This window comes from Leuresthes tenuis, unplaced genomic scaffold (genome assembly GCF_036924035.1).
Source record: "Leuresthes tenuis unplaced genomic scaffold, fLeuTen1.0.hap1 SCAF_22, whole genome shotgun sequence".
NCBI lineage: Eukaryota > Metazoa > Chordata > Actinopteri > Atheriniformes > Atherinopsidae > Leuresthes > Leuresthes tenuis.
In genome coordinates, this window is record NW_027325376.1 from 15494907 (window position 1) to 15507902 (window position 12996).

The 12996-nt window shown below is 41.3% G+C and overlaps 2 protein-coding genes across 2 annotated transcripts in view; both read left to right on the forward strand.

Annotated features, from left to right (window-relative positions):
- Nucleotides 1-12993, forward strand: part of arhgef40 (Rho guanine nucleotide exchange factor (GEF) 40) — a 41133-nt gene extending 28140 nt beyond the window's left edge. Inside the window, exons 22-27 of the mRNA XM_072376348.1 lie at nt 546-725; nt 812-992; nt 2980-3090; nt 6227-6336; nt 9122-9165; nt 9387-12993. Coding sequence (XP_072232449.1) covers nt 546-725; nt 812-992; nt 2980-3090; nt 6227-6336; nt 9122-9148 — 609 coding nt within the window. The 3' untranslated portion in view covers nt 9149-9165; nt 9387-12993. The remainder of the gene's footprint in view (nt 1-545; nt 726-811; nt 993-2979; nt 3091-6226; nt 6337-9121; nt 9166-9386) is intronic.
- LOC140281848 (E3 ubiquitin-protein ligase TRIM39-like) overlaps nt 1-12996 on the forward strand; it is a 104614-nt gene that overhangs the window by 4916 nt on the left and 86702 nt on the right. The gene's annotated exons all lie outside the window — the stretch shown is intronic.

Here is a 12996-nt window from a genome sequence, read left to right on the forward strand (position 1 = left end):
AGCATCACAAAGCCTCGACCCTGTAATTGACATGAACAATAAAGTCACATTTTTACAAAAGACATGACTCAGATGGCCAATTAGAGTGAAGATCCAACAGAAAAAAGCATCCATGTGAAGTGGGAGTACGTCACTATGGAAAGCTGGAATTGCTTTGTCCCTCTCTTTATTGAATTGTTGACAAGGCCTTTTGGTCTTTATAGATAAAATGTTTTGTAATTCCAAAGTGGAGATTTCAGAAGGTGAAGGAGGGTGAGGGACGGTCTGATTTTGCTCTAAAACACAAAGACTGCAACCTCAGATTTGTTCTACAGAGCAGCAAAAGATGCCCCGTAATAGTTAATAATAGTTCAGCAGCTGAAGAACCCCACAAAAAGTTTATTTAACTTACTATTCAGAATAATTCAACCTACTTCAAATGTCAGTTAAAGCCTAAATGGCTTCTTAAGAAAGAAAATGCGATAGAATCTTTTCCCAACTGAAGCCCTTGGCCTGGACCAGGGGCAGAGACACGCCAATGCTGAGATGTACGCGTGTGATTTCAGATCCCTGTGGCCGAGCGTGGTGAACTGGTGCGGCAGGGCGAGCTCACGGTGTGCGGGGGGCCGCGGAGAAAGCGAGCGGGCGTCAGGAGCGTTTTCCTCTACCAGCTCGTGGTCATCTTTACCAAACAGAAAAGCACAGGCCCGGGACGCACCTCCTACAACTACAAACACAGCATCAAGGTAAAGGGCTGACGCCGCAAAGGAGTTTCTAAACAACGCAAAAGGGTGATTTGACTCCTGACACGTCCACCGTCTTCTCCTTGCAGACGGGTGAGATGGGTCTGACTCAGAGTGTGGGTGACGAGGGAGTGAAGTTTGAAGTCTGGGTCCGACAGGCTCCAAGAACCAGAGATTGCATTACACTGCAAGCACATGACAGGGAAGGCAGGGTGGCCTGGACTCATGACATTGCCCACCTGCTGTGGACACATGCCATCAACAACACAGGTACATTATTACTTCTAACCCCAGAGGCATCCACTCAAAAGTCAGCTTTTCAATGTCATAAAGTCTTTGATTCAGTGTTACGTGTGCCCTGATTTTACACATATTTTTGGAGCTCTTATATGTAAGAGAAATGAGAACCAGGGAAAGTTGCATAAAGTCTGAGGAGTGGCTTAACGTCACTCATCTCTGCCTGAGGCAGGATCTGTTTGCATTCAAATTGCAGTGGGAATAATATAGGGGTCAAGGTAGATGAAGAATGGAGGGAATTAAAAAGATGACATCACTGGTTGTGCCGTGTCATTTTAAACTGTTCATTCTTAGTCTGAGCGCCAAATGTGTCCGCTGCTAAATGAACGCTCGATTTGAAATGCACACAGAACACTTAAAGCATGCTCTCATTAGTGTAAAAGCAAATGAAAACCGGAATAGTTTGCTTTTTTGTCGTGGAATGAGCCATTTTTATATCTACAGATGGTGTCCTCCTCTGTTGCTGCTGTAGCTCAAGACCAGAGAAAGATAAATATCCTGCCTTAAAAAATACAGGCAATGCGAAAGTGCCTTGAACCTGTTGTACAGAGCTCTGTGTGAGCTCTCTTTCTCTCTTCATTTGTTACTTTTTTCTTAAGCTTGTGGCCCTCGTCGCTAGTTCCCTGTACAAATTAATTAAGCACGATGTCCTTTTTTTTAAAATCAATTTTGATCACATTTTGAGTGAGATAGACAGTAACACTGTTATATGTTTTGGTACATAGCTATGTTGTGACTGCACCGCTACATATTGGGAGCACATATTTCTCTCCAATTTACCAGTTGGTTGTAATTTGAGCCTACAAACCAATGCATGAATAAATTCATGAATGAGAGGGCCTTTGTTATAGTTTATGTTTAAACGTGTCTCTTTATCTTGTCCTACATGCTACATGGTTCTGTGACCTGGTTTTGTGTACATGTTACAGCATTTTGCTGCCACTTTGGGGCAATCTTGGTTATCTCTTGGTTGTATTAGTGCTGTTGTTGGTCCTTAGGTTTTACAGTATTTAAAAAAAATTGTCAGTGTCGTCTGCTTTGTGATGGGGTGAACCTAATGGTTAAGATGATTACTGTCTAGTGCGGTTGTTTACTGGCGTTTTCACCCGTGCTTCTTTGTTATTTTATTATTTTGGTGCCACCTCCTCTTTGCTATGAGATGCACAGCTGCCGGCACCTCCTAGCTTGAGATAACTTTGGACGACTGCACGTCTTCACTCTATGGGAATCGAGACAAATGAATAATTAGAAGGAAGGGTGATGTGACGAAGGATGTGGTTGCAATTGGCAACTTTGCCACAAGATGTCACTAAATCCCGCACCAGAAATGCTCCCATTTTTCTTCCTGAATCCTGATGTCATTATGTACACAAATATTTGAAAATAGGACTCAAAAACAGTAAGGGGTTACTGTGGTCAGAAATTTAATTGTGGAAGTTTTTATTTATTTATTCAGTCTATAAGGCTTAAAGGTAGAGGAGGGCTTCTTTGGGTTCACTATTTTTGTAGACTAAACAAATCGGAATTCTCTTTGTGTAGCTACATCTGGGATAAATATAGCCTTTCCTGTCAGGAGAGAACATATAAAAGTACCAGTAGTACTTCAGTTTGCTGTTTGATTTTTGTCCCTGTGTTTATGCACAGCTTTCCAAACACAAGGAGCTGCCGGCTATCACATGTCTCCTTGTGTCTGAACATTGCTTCCTGCAGTTGGCTTAGATTTCACTATCACCCTGCACATGGTGCTTTGCAGCATCTTTAAAGAAGGGATTAATGCTGCTCAAATGGCAATGTCCCCACAAACAATGCTTTCTAAAAATAACAAAGTTGCACCTAACCAGCTGAAAATACTCTGATCATACCAGGATTTAAACGGGCTTTGGGTGAGAATATGCAGTGTTCTATAAAAATGCCTTGGAGCAACAGTTATATTTTTGAGTGATTTCTCTTCCTCCCTCAGAGTTGTGCCTTAAAGAGTCGCTCTGCATGGGAATTTCCAGTAAGCTCCTGCTGGACGCGACAGGAACTCCAGGCTCAGAACTGGACTCCATCTACAGTCTCAGCGACAGAGGTAGGAACATGTGTTGGTATGTAACTGTACTAACAGCTGACAGCTATCAGTTACACCAAGAATTTAACATGCAATCACATTTGGGGAACGTCTGGATGATAAACGCGTTATCTTTAGTGGGAATCTGGCAGTTTCCACACTCACCTTACAGAAGCTTGACTTCTGGCGGTGGCCTTGAGACATCGCTGGTATTACGTGATCACATTGGATTGTTTAGATTTGCTTTCCAAAATTGATGCGGCCCTGAGATTACAGGCAGGGAACAAAACATGTCCTGGCCATATCCCCTCATGTGATGAGGTAATAATGTGGTAAATGTTTTGTTTTTTTTAATGCAATGTAGCACCCTTGGGCCACTTAATGAATTGTTGATATTCGTTTCACACTGTGGAATGTTAAAAGGCCTGTGACATGCCAAAAAACCTCAAGAGTGGATATGTGTTTAACTTCTGCTATGATCAAATCCCATCGCAGTCTTCACTGCTGGATCTGCCTCGTTGCCTCTGACTGCTCTCAAGGCTGACACATGGGTGACACGCTTTGCCTTTCTATCTAGACTTTACCCATGAGCAAAACATCGACATTACAAATGAAATCCATCCGAAATCCAATAGAAACACTAAAGCAGTCGTTTTTTCCAAGTCTAAACACATTATTTTCAGTGTCTTTACTGGCAAACTTAATCGTATTTGGAAGCTATAAACAAATTTTTAAAACGTAACGCCAGCAACACACTCAAAAAAAAAGCTGGGATAGAGATATGTTTACCAGGGTGTTACATCAGCCATCCTCTTAATTACTCCTTTCAGTCGTTTGGGAAATGAGGTTGCTAACTGTTGCAGTTTTTCAGAGGAACCTGTCCACTCTCGCTGAATACAAGATTTCAGCTGCTCAACAGGCCATCGCTGTCTGACTTTCCTCTTCACGATGCTCCATACATTCACTCTGTATCTACGTAGCCACGCTGTTGGAAGCCGTGCAGAATGAAGTCTGGCATTGTCCTGTTGAAATAACTACTGACCTCCCCGGGAAAAGATGTGGCCTTGATGGAAGCGCATGTCTCTCCTGTATGCACCCTTTCATTAATGCTGCCTTCACACAGACACCAGTCATCCATGCCATGGGCACCGACGCACACAGTTACCATCACCTTTCCCACCTTGCACCTGGCGTCCTCCTTGCTTAATACAGCTTAAAGTGACATTTCTGGATGCAGCAGCAGACTGTGACAAGTAACTATAGTTTTCTAGGATACTCCTGAGCCCATGCGGTTGCTTTTCTCACGGTAACATGATGGTTTCTAATACACAGCTCACAACCATCCAGCAGAGATTCCCTCAGATTCTCTGTGTCTTGTCTCTATTATGCACTGCAGATGTTTGAGGACCAAAGGTCTTTGCAATCTTGCTTTGCAAAACATCTTTATTAAATGAACGACTTTGGCACAAAGTGGCAATCCATGACTCCTCCCTGCTTGGAAGGACTAAACCTTTGGCATATGCTCCATATATATGCAGTCGTCACACTTTCCCTTGTGCCGATCGTCGAATCTTCTTATTCTAAAAGCTTTTCTCTTTCTTCTTTCTGAGAAGAGAATTTCCCAACTTCTCTGGTTTGTAGTACTGTACGGGAGTTGCATTGTTTTAACCACTACATAAGATTTATACACTGCTCGTTTTACTTGTATTCATAATGTACAAGTCCGGGTGATTATGAGACTAAATTTATTAGCTTAACTTTGCAAAATCAGATTAAGTCCATATTTAGCTTCAAAAAGTACAAAAACATCAGATGACATTTGAATAGATCTTATAAACGAGGACTTCTGTGAGAATTATGACATGTGTTGCTCCAAAACCTGTACAGTATACATCACTCAGGATGAATGCTGTCCTCACAGATGTCGGCGCTATTAGAACATGTTGATGTTCAACATTTTTCATCAGCACAGGGTTGGCCAGTGAGACGGAGTTCTCTTATTTGCTGTATGACGTTGTGAGTGAGTGAGTGAATCCGAAAATGCAGGTTTTTTCAGTCGTTTTCTTCCTGTCAAAAACACACCTGAACTAGAACTGCGTTGGCTCCATAAAAACCTCAACTAGCAATGACCTCACGTTATGTTTAAGTGATGCGGCGTTGACGGCTTTTTACATTTTACACGACAACGTGGGCAGACACTGAAAAAGCCTCAGCCCTCGTTTGGAGTCGTATTAGTTAACCGAAAATATAGTTTTCGAATTCATAGTGGGAATGTAGCTCTTCTGCAGAAAACTGCTTGAAATGACGAATTTGCCGCTGCCTTCGAAACGTTGGAACGAACACATTTAATTTGATTTCCAGAGTGCCCGCCGTGAGATCTGATTGCAAATCTTTATCAGTGTGGCAGAAAACACCTGTTCAGAAACTAGTCGGTGCTGCAAAGTGCATGAAAAGCAGCCACGAGCATTCAGAGAAGCAAATACTAGCCGTGGAGTCCCAATAACGCTTTCTGTTTACATTGGGTACGCCCCATAAATCGACTTTTAAATGTCGTGCCATAAATGCAATGTAAACACAAACATCAGATGCAGCATTCGTCCACAGAGTTGAGCCATCGCAGATTTGAATAAAAACACCCCATCTCAAGTACAAGTCCTCAGATTCCAGACCCCCCCCCCCATTCAATCGCCAAAGGCCATTGTTGCCCTAGAGCCAAAGTGATTTACCGCTCATGCTTTGGTGTAATGCACATACTGCTCACCAGGTGTCTCATTGAGTGGATTTCATCTCATTTCTAACCCAAGGTTCTGTCCTTTGGGATTTCCACCCTGGGTTAGAAATTCACTGAATAGGATGGGGGGGGGAGGCTTCCTCACTCTGATTTCTCTCTCTTTGTCTCACCTCTACCTCCATTTATTTCTGGAGAACCTTACATTGGGAGGATAGTTTTGCTTTAAAAATGCATAAACAGACCTTAACTTGAAATGTCAAACAATTCAAACATGCAAATGAAGCACAAATGCCGGATCGTTACTTGAGAAGCTTTGCTCCCCCTACCAGGAGCAGAAGCTGTATTTGTGTGTCCAGCACCCTCCAGACATGCTATATTTTGATGCTGCCACCTCTTCCTCTCACACACTCCGTCTTTCTTCCCCAGTCCACAGTAGCTGCTCAGACTCCTCCTCTGTCGGCAGCCAGAAGGAGGGGGGATCCCCGGCGTCTGGGAGGGACCCCAGGACAAGCTCTGGATCAACAAGCTACTCACAGGTGGGCTCTGAGTGTAAACACGAAGCACACAGACTTAGTGAGCCCAAAGTGAAAGAAAATACTTTTTACTGGGAGAAATTACTCAACACTTCGGCATGGATTTATATAAATAGTTGCAAAGTAAGAAATGTGTTTTTCTTTTCCACTCGAAGCAGAGTTTTTTTTTTTTTCTCGAAGCCAAACAAGGTTAAAGGCAAGCCTTGAATCTGCATCTACAACCCTCTTTTCGTTCACTTTCGGCCTGAGCGGTTTAGTCCTTATGCCTTAACTTATATGTCACACAAACAAGCGTAAGAATGTGAAATGCACAACTAAAGTCTAAAGATCACACTAAAGTCCCGCAAAACACCGACTGGAATTTTAACAATGTGGTCTTAACATTTAAGAACTTTTTCCCCCACTTTTCAGTCACCCGTAATGCGGTCGGAACATCAGGGAGTCAGAAACACACGATCGCTTTGCCCAGTTGGGAGTTGAAAGAGAGACTTAAGATGTGTTTGCGTGAATGTTTCACGTCAAATATAAGCCGACTCCTCAGACAGAATGTCTTCAAAGACTATCAACGTCATATTGAGGTGGTGTTGTGTATCACAGTGAGTGATCGTTGTGCTTCATAAGTTGCAAGTGCTTGTAAGCTGAAGATCCCGAGTGTGATTCTTAAGTCTGAAAGTTCTACTTGATTCGACAATACTGCTGAGTCTGGGCTAAATGCGAACATTTAATCACCGTCATTAAGCCCGAGATGTCTTTCTTTCAAAAACTTCCACTTTTAACCCCCATTTAGCCCAATTTTAGCATAAACATCAATCACAGGCATCTTTTCTACCAAAAATTGCTCAGTGGATACCAAGACACTGTCCACAGACCTCAGTTAAAACTATTCTTTTTCCCTCTTTTACTTTAATCCATCTGCCTTTGCCGTCTGCAAAAAAAAAAAAATGTCTTTGTTTTTAAAAGTCCAACTGAGCCCTTTTTGGTTGAAAAGACACGTAAAAGACACCTGAATAGTCTACATTTGGCTAAAATTCTGTACAGAAGTGAAAGTGAAAGTGTAGAGGTCTATTCTAAATTAAGGTGTTGATTCACCATTGAAATTAAGCTGCGATTTCACATGGCAGTACAATTATGTCCTACTCCCGTGGGACTCAAACTTGGGATTTTCAGTTCATTAGGGCTTCTCATAATTCATTGAGCCATATGGTCCTGATGGTAAAGTGGACACCGGGCTGAATATATATATATATATATATATATATATATATATATATATATATATTATTTTTTTTCACCAGCGGACAGTCTGTTCGTGGAATTGTTGAAGTTGTTAGTCCTAAATTATTATAATTTCTGTATTCAACCGCCTTTTTCACTGTGTCGAGAGCCATCTTGTTATCAGCACACAGTCTGTGCAGTCAGTTCCATATCTGTAATAATTATGGCAAATACAATCCACTGAGAGTTCGTCTATATGTGGAGCACATTTCATCTGCCAGTGACATAGAGACATATCTTCATATCATCCACTATCTTTACTCTGTAAACCTACGACCGAACGGAGTTTGAGAGATTGAGTGTTTTTGAAAGGTTGACGTTATAATTGCATTTTAAACCAATGAAAAGTGGGTGAAAAAAGTTCTCGTTTCTGTAGCATTTCTGTGGCACCACCAGTTTGTCACCGATTCTGATGAACAGTCAATGGTTGAACTTGGTAGTCCTTAATCATGTCAAATGATTGACATTTCTTTGTGCTTATGAATTCGACCTTCCTCTTTACAATGTCCCGCATGCATCTTGCTGTCAGCATAAAGCCTGTGTAGTTCCATGTGATATTTCATATTGCACATTAAATGCAGTTCTTAGACATTCAGAGTGAAGAAAAGAAACAAAAAAAACAAAAGTCAGCAATGAAACCCAGGCTGGTGCTTCCTGCGATTTCATCAGAATTTAATGACTTCAGCCGTGCATCTTATCTCTTTACAGTTGTTTGTATAATATGAAAATTCAGTTATTATAAGAACTAAACCACCGGGGCTATAAATAGTTTAGATTTAGCCGGAGATATTCATGAGTAAAGGAGGTCTGTGACAAAATGCGACTTTGAAATCACGTCTAGTGCTCGTTGGATAGATTACGCCACAGCATCTGAGGGACTTCTGAATGGTCCGCAGACATCGAGACGAAAATTGAGCTTTATTTCGTTTTAAAGTGTAAGTGTTGTAAACGTGAACGTTTGCATTTGGCCCTGGTTTAACGAGGATTGGAGCGTGAAACATCAATTGCCTTCATGGGACTTAAACCCAAGTGCCTGGTAGGAATTGAAAGGAAAAATGTCAGCCATTAGTATGAAACCTATGTCCGTGATACATGGTGATATTATGATGAGGCTCAGTTTTGCTCAGTTTTTATGAAAAAAAATGGCACTCCTCAGCCAGTAAAAGTATTTCTGTATGTTTTTCAAGCGACGACACGATGCACTTATCTACATTGCTGTAAGCAAACTACAGCACCAGCCCAGCATTGCATGAATTTTCCCTAAGCGCAGACGTACAAACACACACATTTCCCTCAATCTCCTTATCTAGCAAACAGAATATGACAGATTGGCAAACAGACTGCGCCGAGAACAGATTGACTGGCAGACGGACACACGCAGTCCGAACAGATAGGGCAAACATGCAGGCAGGGATACGGACATACTCGGCAACGGATCGAGGATTTTGCATGTCATAACGCAAACACACACTTAAGCACAGAACATAAAATGTGGCTGTTTCTTTCTCCTCAGAGTCACTCTCCCTCCACAGCAGTGTGACTGCCATCTCAATAAGAGTGAGTTTACTCGGTTTATTACACGTTTTTCCACTCCCCTGTTGTTCTTTCTACATGTGCTGCTCATGTTGCTGCCTCCCTGGACTGCTCAGTTTGTGTTGTTACACATTCTGCCCATTCCTTAGAATCGCTATCGCTGTTTTTTTTTTTTTTTGCGTATTCACGGTAAGACCATAAAAGTCAGTGTGTCTAACTTTTAAATCTCTCTCTGTTGAAATCAGAAACTGGACTGCGGGCTTTTTGAAGCTTCAAAACATCTCTAATCCAACTCTTGGTGAGCTGAGCTGGATTTCAAGAAGCAAGAAGACAAAGGAAAGACCCTCTGACTCTATTTGAACTTCTCCCAGAACCTTGCTCTCCTGCCCCTCTCCCCGTTATACTCTTCATGTCCCCAAAAACAAATAAAATGCCAGAGGATTAAGCAGAGCAGTACTGCACTGCTTTCTCATGGTTTTGTCTTTTTTTTTTCTTTTTTGACCCCCCCCCCAAAGCAAAAAAAAGAAAAGCTGCATCCAAAAAGGATCAAAATTGCCCTGTTTAAACCATGACAAGCACCAGCAGGGTTCTCTGCACTCCGCCATTTTGGATCTGCCAGTCTCAGTTGCTGGCATAGTCATCGACACCAAAGGCACTTCAGCCACACAGTGCGACCATTGTCTGCCCTGCAGCTCCCCACTAGGCCAAACCACTTGGTCTGAACCACTGACTGCCTGGCTGGCTGACTTTACGCATCACATGCTTCCAGCATCTTATAATAAACAGGAAGTAATATGCGGGGCGTAAATACGGCGTGGGATTGCAGATTAAGAATGTATTATGAACTTTATCATCCTCATAACGCTGAACGGAGTACGGCTGGCTTTTTTTCCGGCCTGTGTAAAAATGCGTGGCATAGGCAAGGTGAGATTGCATCTATGTAAATTAGGCAACAGTGGTGTGAGCATTCATACACACAAACGCACGCATACACAATGTCCCTCAGCACATGCAGTCACTCTTATTGTTATAAGACAGTGGAGCACTGTTCACATTCACCAACTCATACTCTCACTGTGTGCAGTTTAGAGCCTGGTACAGAGAGCCAAGGTTACATCTGAACACGTATAGTAAGAGCCGCATTGATGGAGAGCAGGAGGAGAGATCCCATCTGAAAGCTATCTGTTCTGATAAAGTGTTTTTGCGCGAGCTAACGGTGTTGTTTTTATTAACCGTGGCAAGAATTAAAAGGCAAAAAAATGGTATTTAGTCCTTTTTAAAGTGTAACTTATAACAGCATTATAAATGTTCTTTAGTGTACTGATGAGTTTCGAGACAGAATTTCATGCAACACCTTCAAATATAAGGTGACATAATCTATATGCTAAAGTTATAAAATGGGTGTCAGTGCAATTTTGATGTGAGCGGTAACAGGTATTATTAATTAGACGAAGCTTTCCTGATTGGTAAGGTCCCTCCATAAAATGGAGAAAGGTGGATCGATTTAGTTGCTTCATTGTCAGTTTGCTGATTTTATGCTTGCAGCCAGACCAAATGAACTGCATGTAGTTTTTTTCTAAACAGGTGAATTATTCAAATCAGCCTTTTTTTTCAGCTACAAGTTTAAAGAGAGAGGTTTTCACCAAATGTCACAAAATCTTTGTTTTCGGCTGCATGTATGGATTAGATCTTGACAGCTCTCTGCCCATAATGTTTCACGTGGCCTTCTTTACCCTAAATTTGAAAGGAAAACTGTATGTCTTTATGGTAAATATTGAACCAGAGGAAGCAGTCAGCTTAGCTTTGCAGGAATCCAGGAAGCAGTGAGGCGGCCAGTGTGGCTCTGTCCACGATAACCACATTCCAGCACTGCTTGAGGCTTCTACTCAGCGAGGATAAGAAAATTAAATGGTACAAAAATGCAGAAAACACACAAAGATGAGTAAAAGTTATCTTTTAAGCTCTGAAAAAAACAGATGTATTTAATGGGGTCAGTATTTGCCAGAAGGGGCAAAAGCCATGAAGGAAATTGGAGGCATGATGGTGGAATAAGTCACAGGGCCACATTTGTATTTATCAATGCCTAGAACTAACAAAACTAATGACAGGAAGCATGGTTTGAGTTAATGATGCGTTGTTCTTAAAATGCAAAAACTAAAGTACCACGCCTAAAAAATGTTTTGGGTTTTTTTATTGTTAAAGGAACACCACAGTTGACATGTTCTGGCTGATTTAATTCTGATCTAATTTCACATTGGACAGCATTTTATTTACCCTCACCCGTGTTTTTGGTTATGTTTCAGCATGAAAACAACTTGAAACTTATGGGCCAACGTTTTAAAAATGTTTTATCTCTATAAATGAGCTGTTAAAAAAAACTTGAAACCAGCTATATAGTATTAAAACAGATTATCCCTGCAGGGATGCAAAGCTTTGACAATTTCAGCTCTTTAGCACCGTCTTTATCACGTTTATGTCCTTCGCTGCAAGAAGTATCAACAGGTCGACCATCCTTGTGACTACGTTTGTGGTGCTAAGCGTCACAAAAATCTCCTTTTTCCATTGTTTTAAAGCACACAGGACAAAATCAAACAGTTTGAAAAGATACTGAAAAAGAATAAACCGCATCTTTTATGTTTAAAGGCCTTAGTGCTTTTCTAATTAGCAAATCTTGTTTAGTCAATCCATATAAACAGTATGATTATCTTTGCCAAAGCCGTAATTTTCTGCTGTTTGCTCAATCATTGATGGAATTACTTTTCTAAACTTAAGCAGCGGGTTCATTTGTTGCAGTCTTTGATAGTTACACATGTTGAAAAACACAGTTGTTCGCCAGACTGAGGTGGTTAATTTAGTTTAGCTGGAAAGACTGGAGACAAAGGGAGCTAGTTAGCTAGCTTGGCGTCGTCTAAGGGTGCAGCCACAGTGCGCCATTTTTAAACAATTTTAGTGGACTAACGGTGTAAATTCATCGTCTAACAAGCTTCTTCCAACGTCTTTTTGGTCAGCTACGTCACTGCTTGCTCCTGATTTTTTTTTTTACAACACAGACACCTTTTTTTTTTACATAGAAAGAGTCGCCACAATGTCAAACTTTTCCTTCTGAACTGCCAGTGAAAGTGAACTTCCTGCCTTAGTCTATGCAAAGCAGTTGAAATCACTGGGAAACATCTACAAAAAGATGCACAAGATATATGAAATTGATTTCATGTTGCGATGACAGCCCCCAAAAATGTTTTGGTCACTCACAATGATGTAGTTCAAACTTTATGGCAGCAAGTAGAAAGCCAGTAAATCCAAAAAAGCATGCACTCACCAGCTTAGATAGCATGCGTATCAAACAATGCCATGCTTGAGGTACAAAACGAAAGCGGCAGGTAGCAAAAGCTGGCAGCAGCTGGAGGTCAAGCTCACGCCTGAAGGCAGCAGCTGCGGCAGTTTTCTCGCCGTTATCAGATTTAGCACGTTTCATATCTGCATCCAAATTCAGAAGTTGCAAATGGCTATTGAGCCGTTTCTGAATCAATATGTAATTTGTTGGCTTGGAGAAGTCTGTACACTCCGTAGCCTTTAGCTGTTTGGTACATTGCGTTATATTGGAAGCAATGTAATGAACGCCATATTTCATTCTTAATGCAGTATAGATTGTCATATGCTGAATCTTTATCTTTTGTATGCCATTGTGAGGCAGTATTATTGTATAGAAACTCTTGCTCTTTTTGTATGACACACTCTGCCTGATGTTTACATTTTTTGGAAGCCATGTGGAATGTTGGAGATGCATGTTATGCTTACTTGATTATTGTACTTTTGTACTTTTCTGTGTTGAATAAAACTGGATTCCAAAGCTCATAG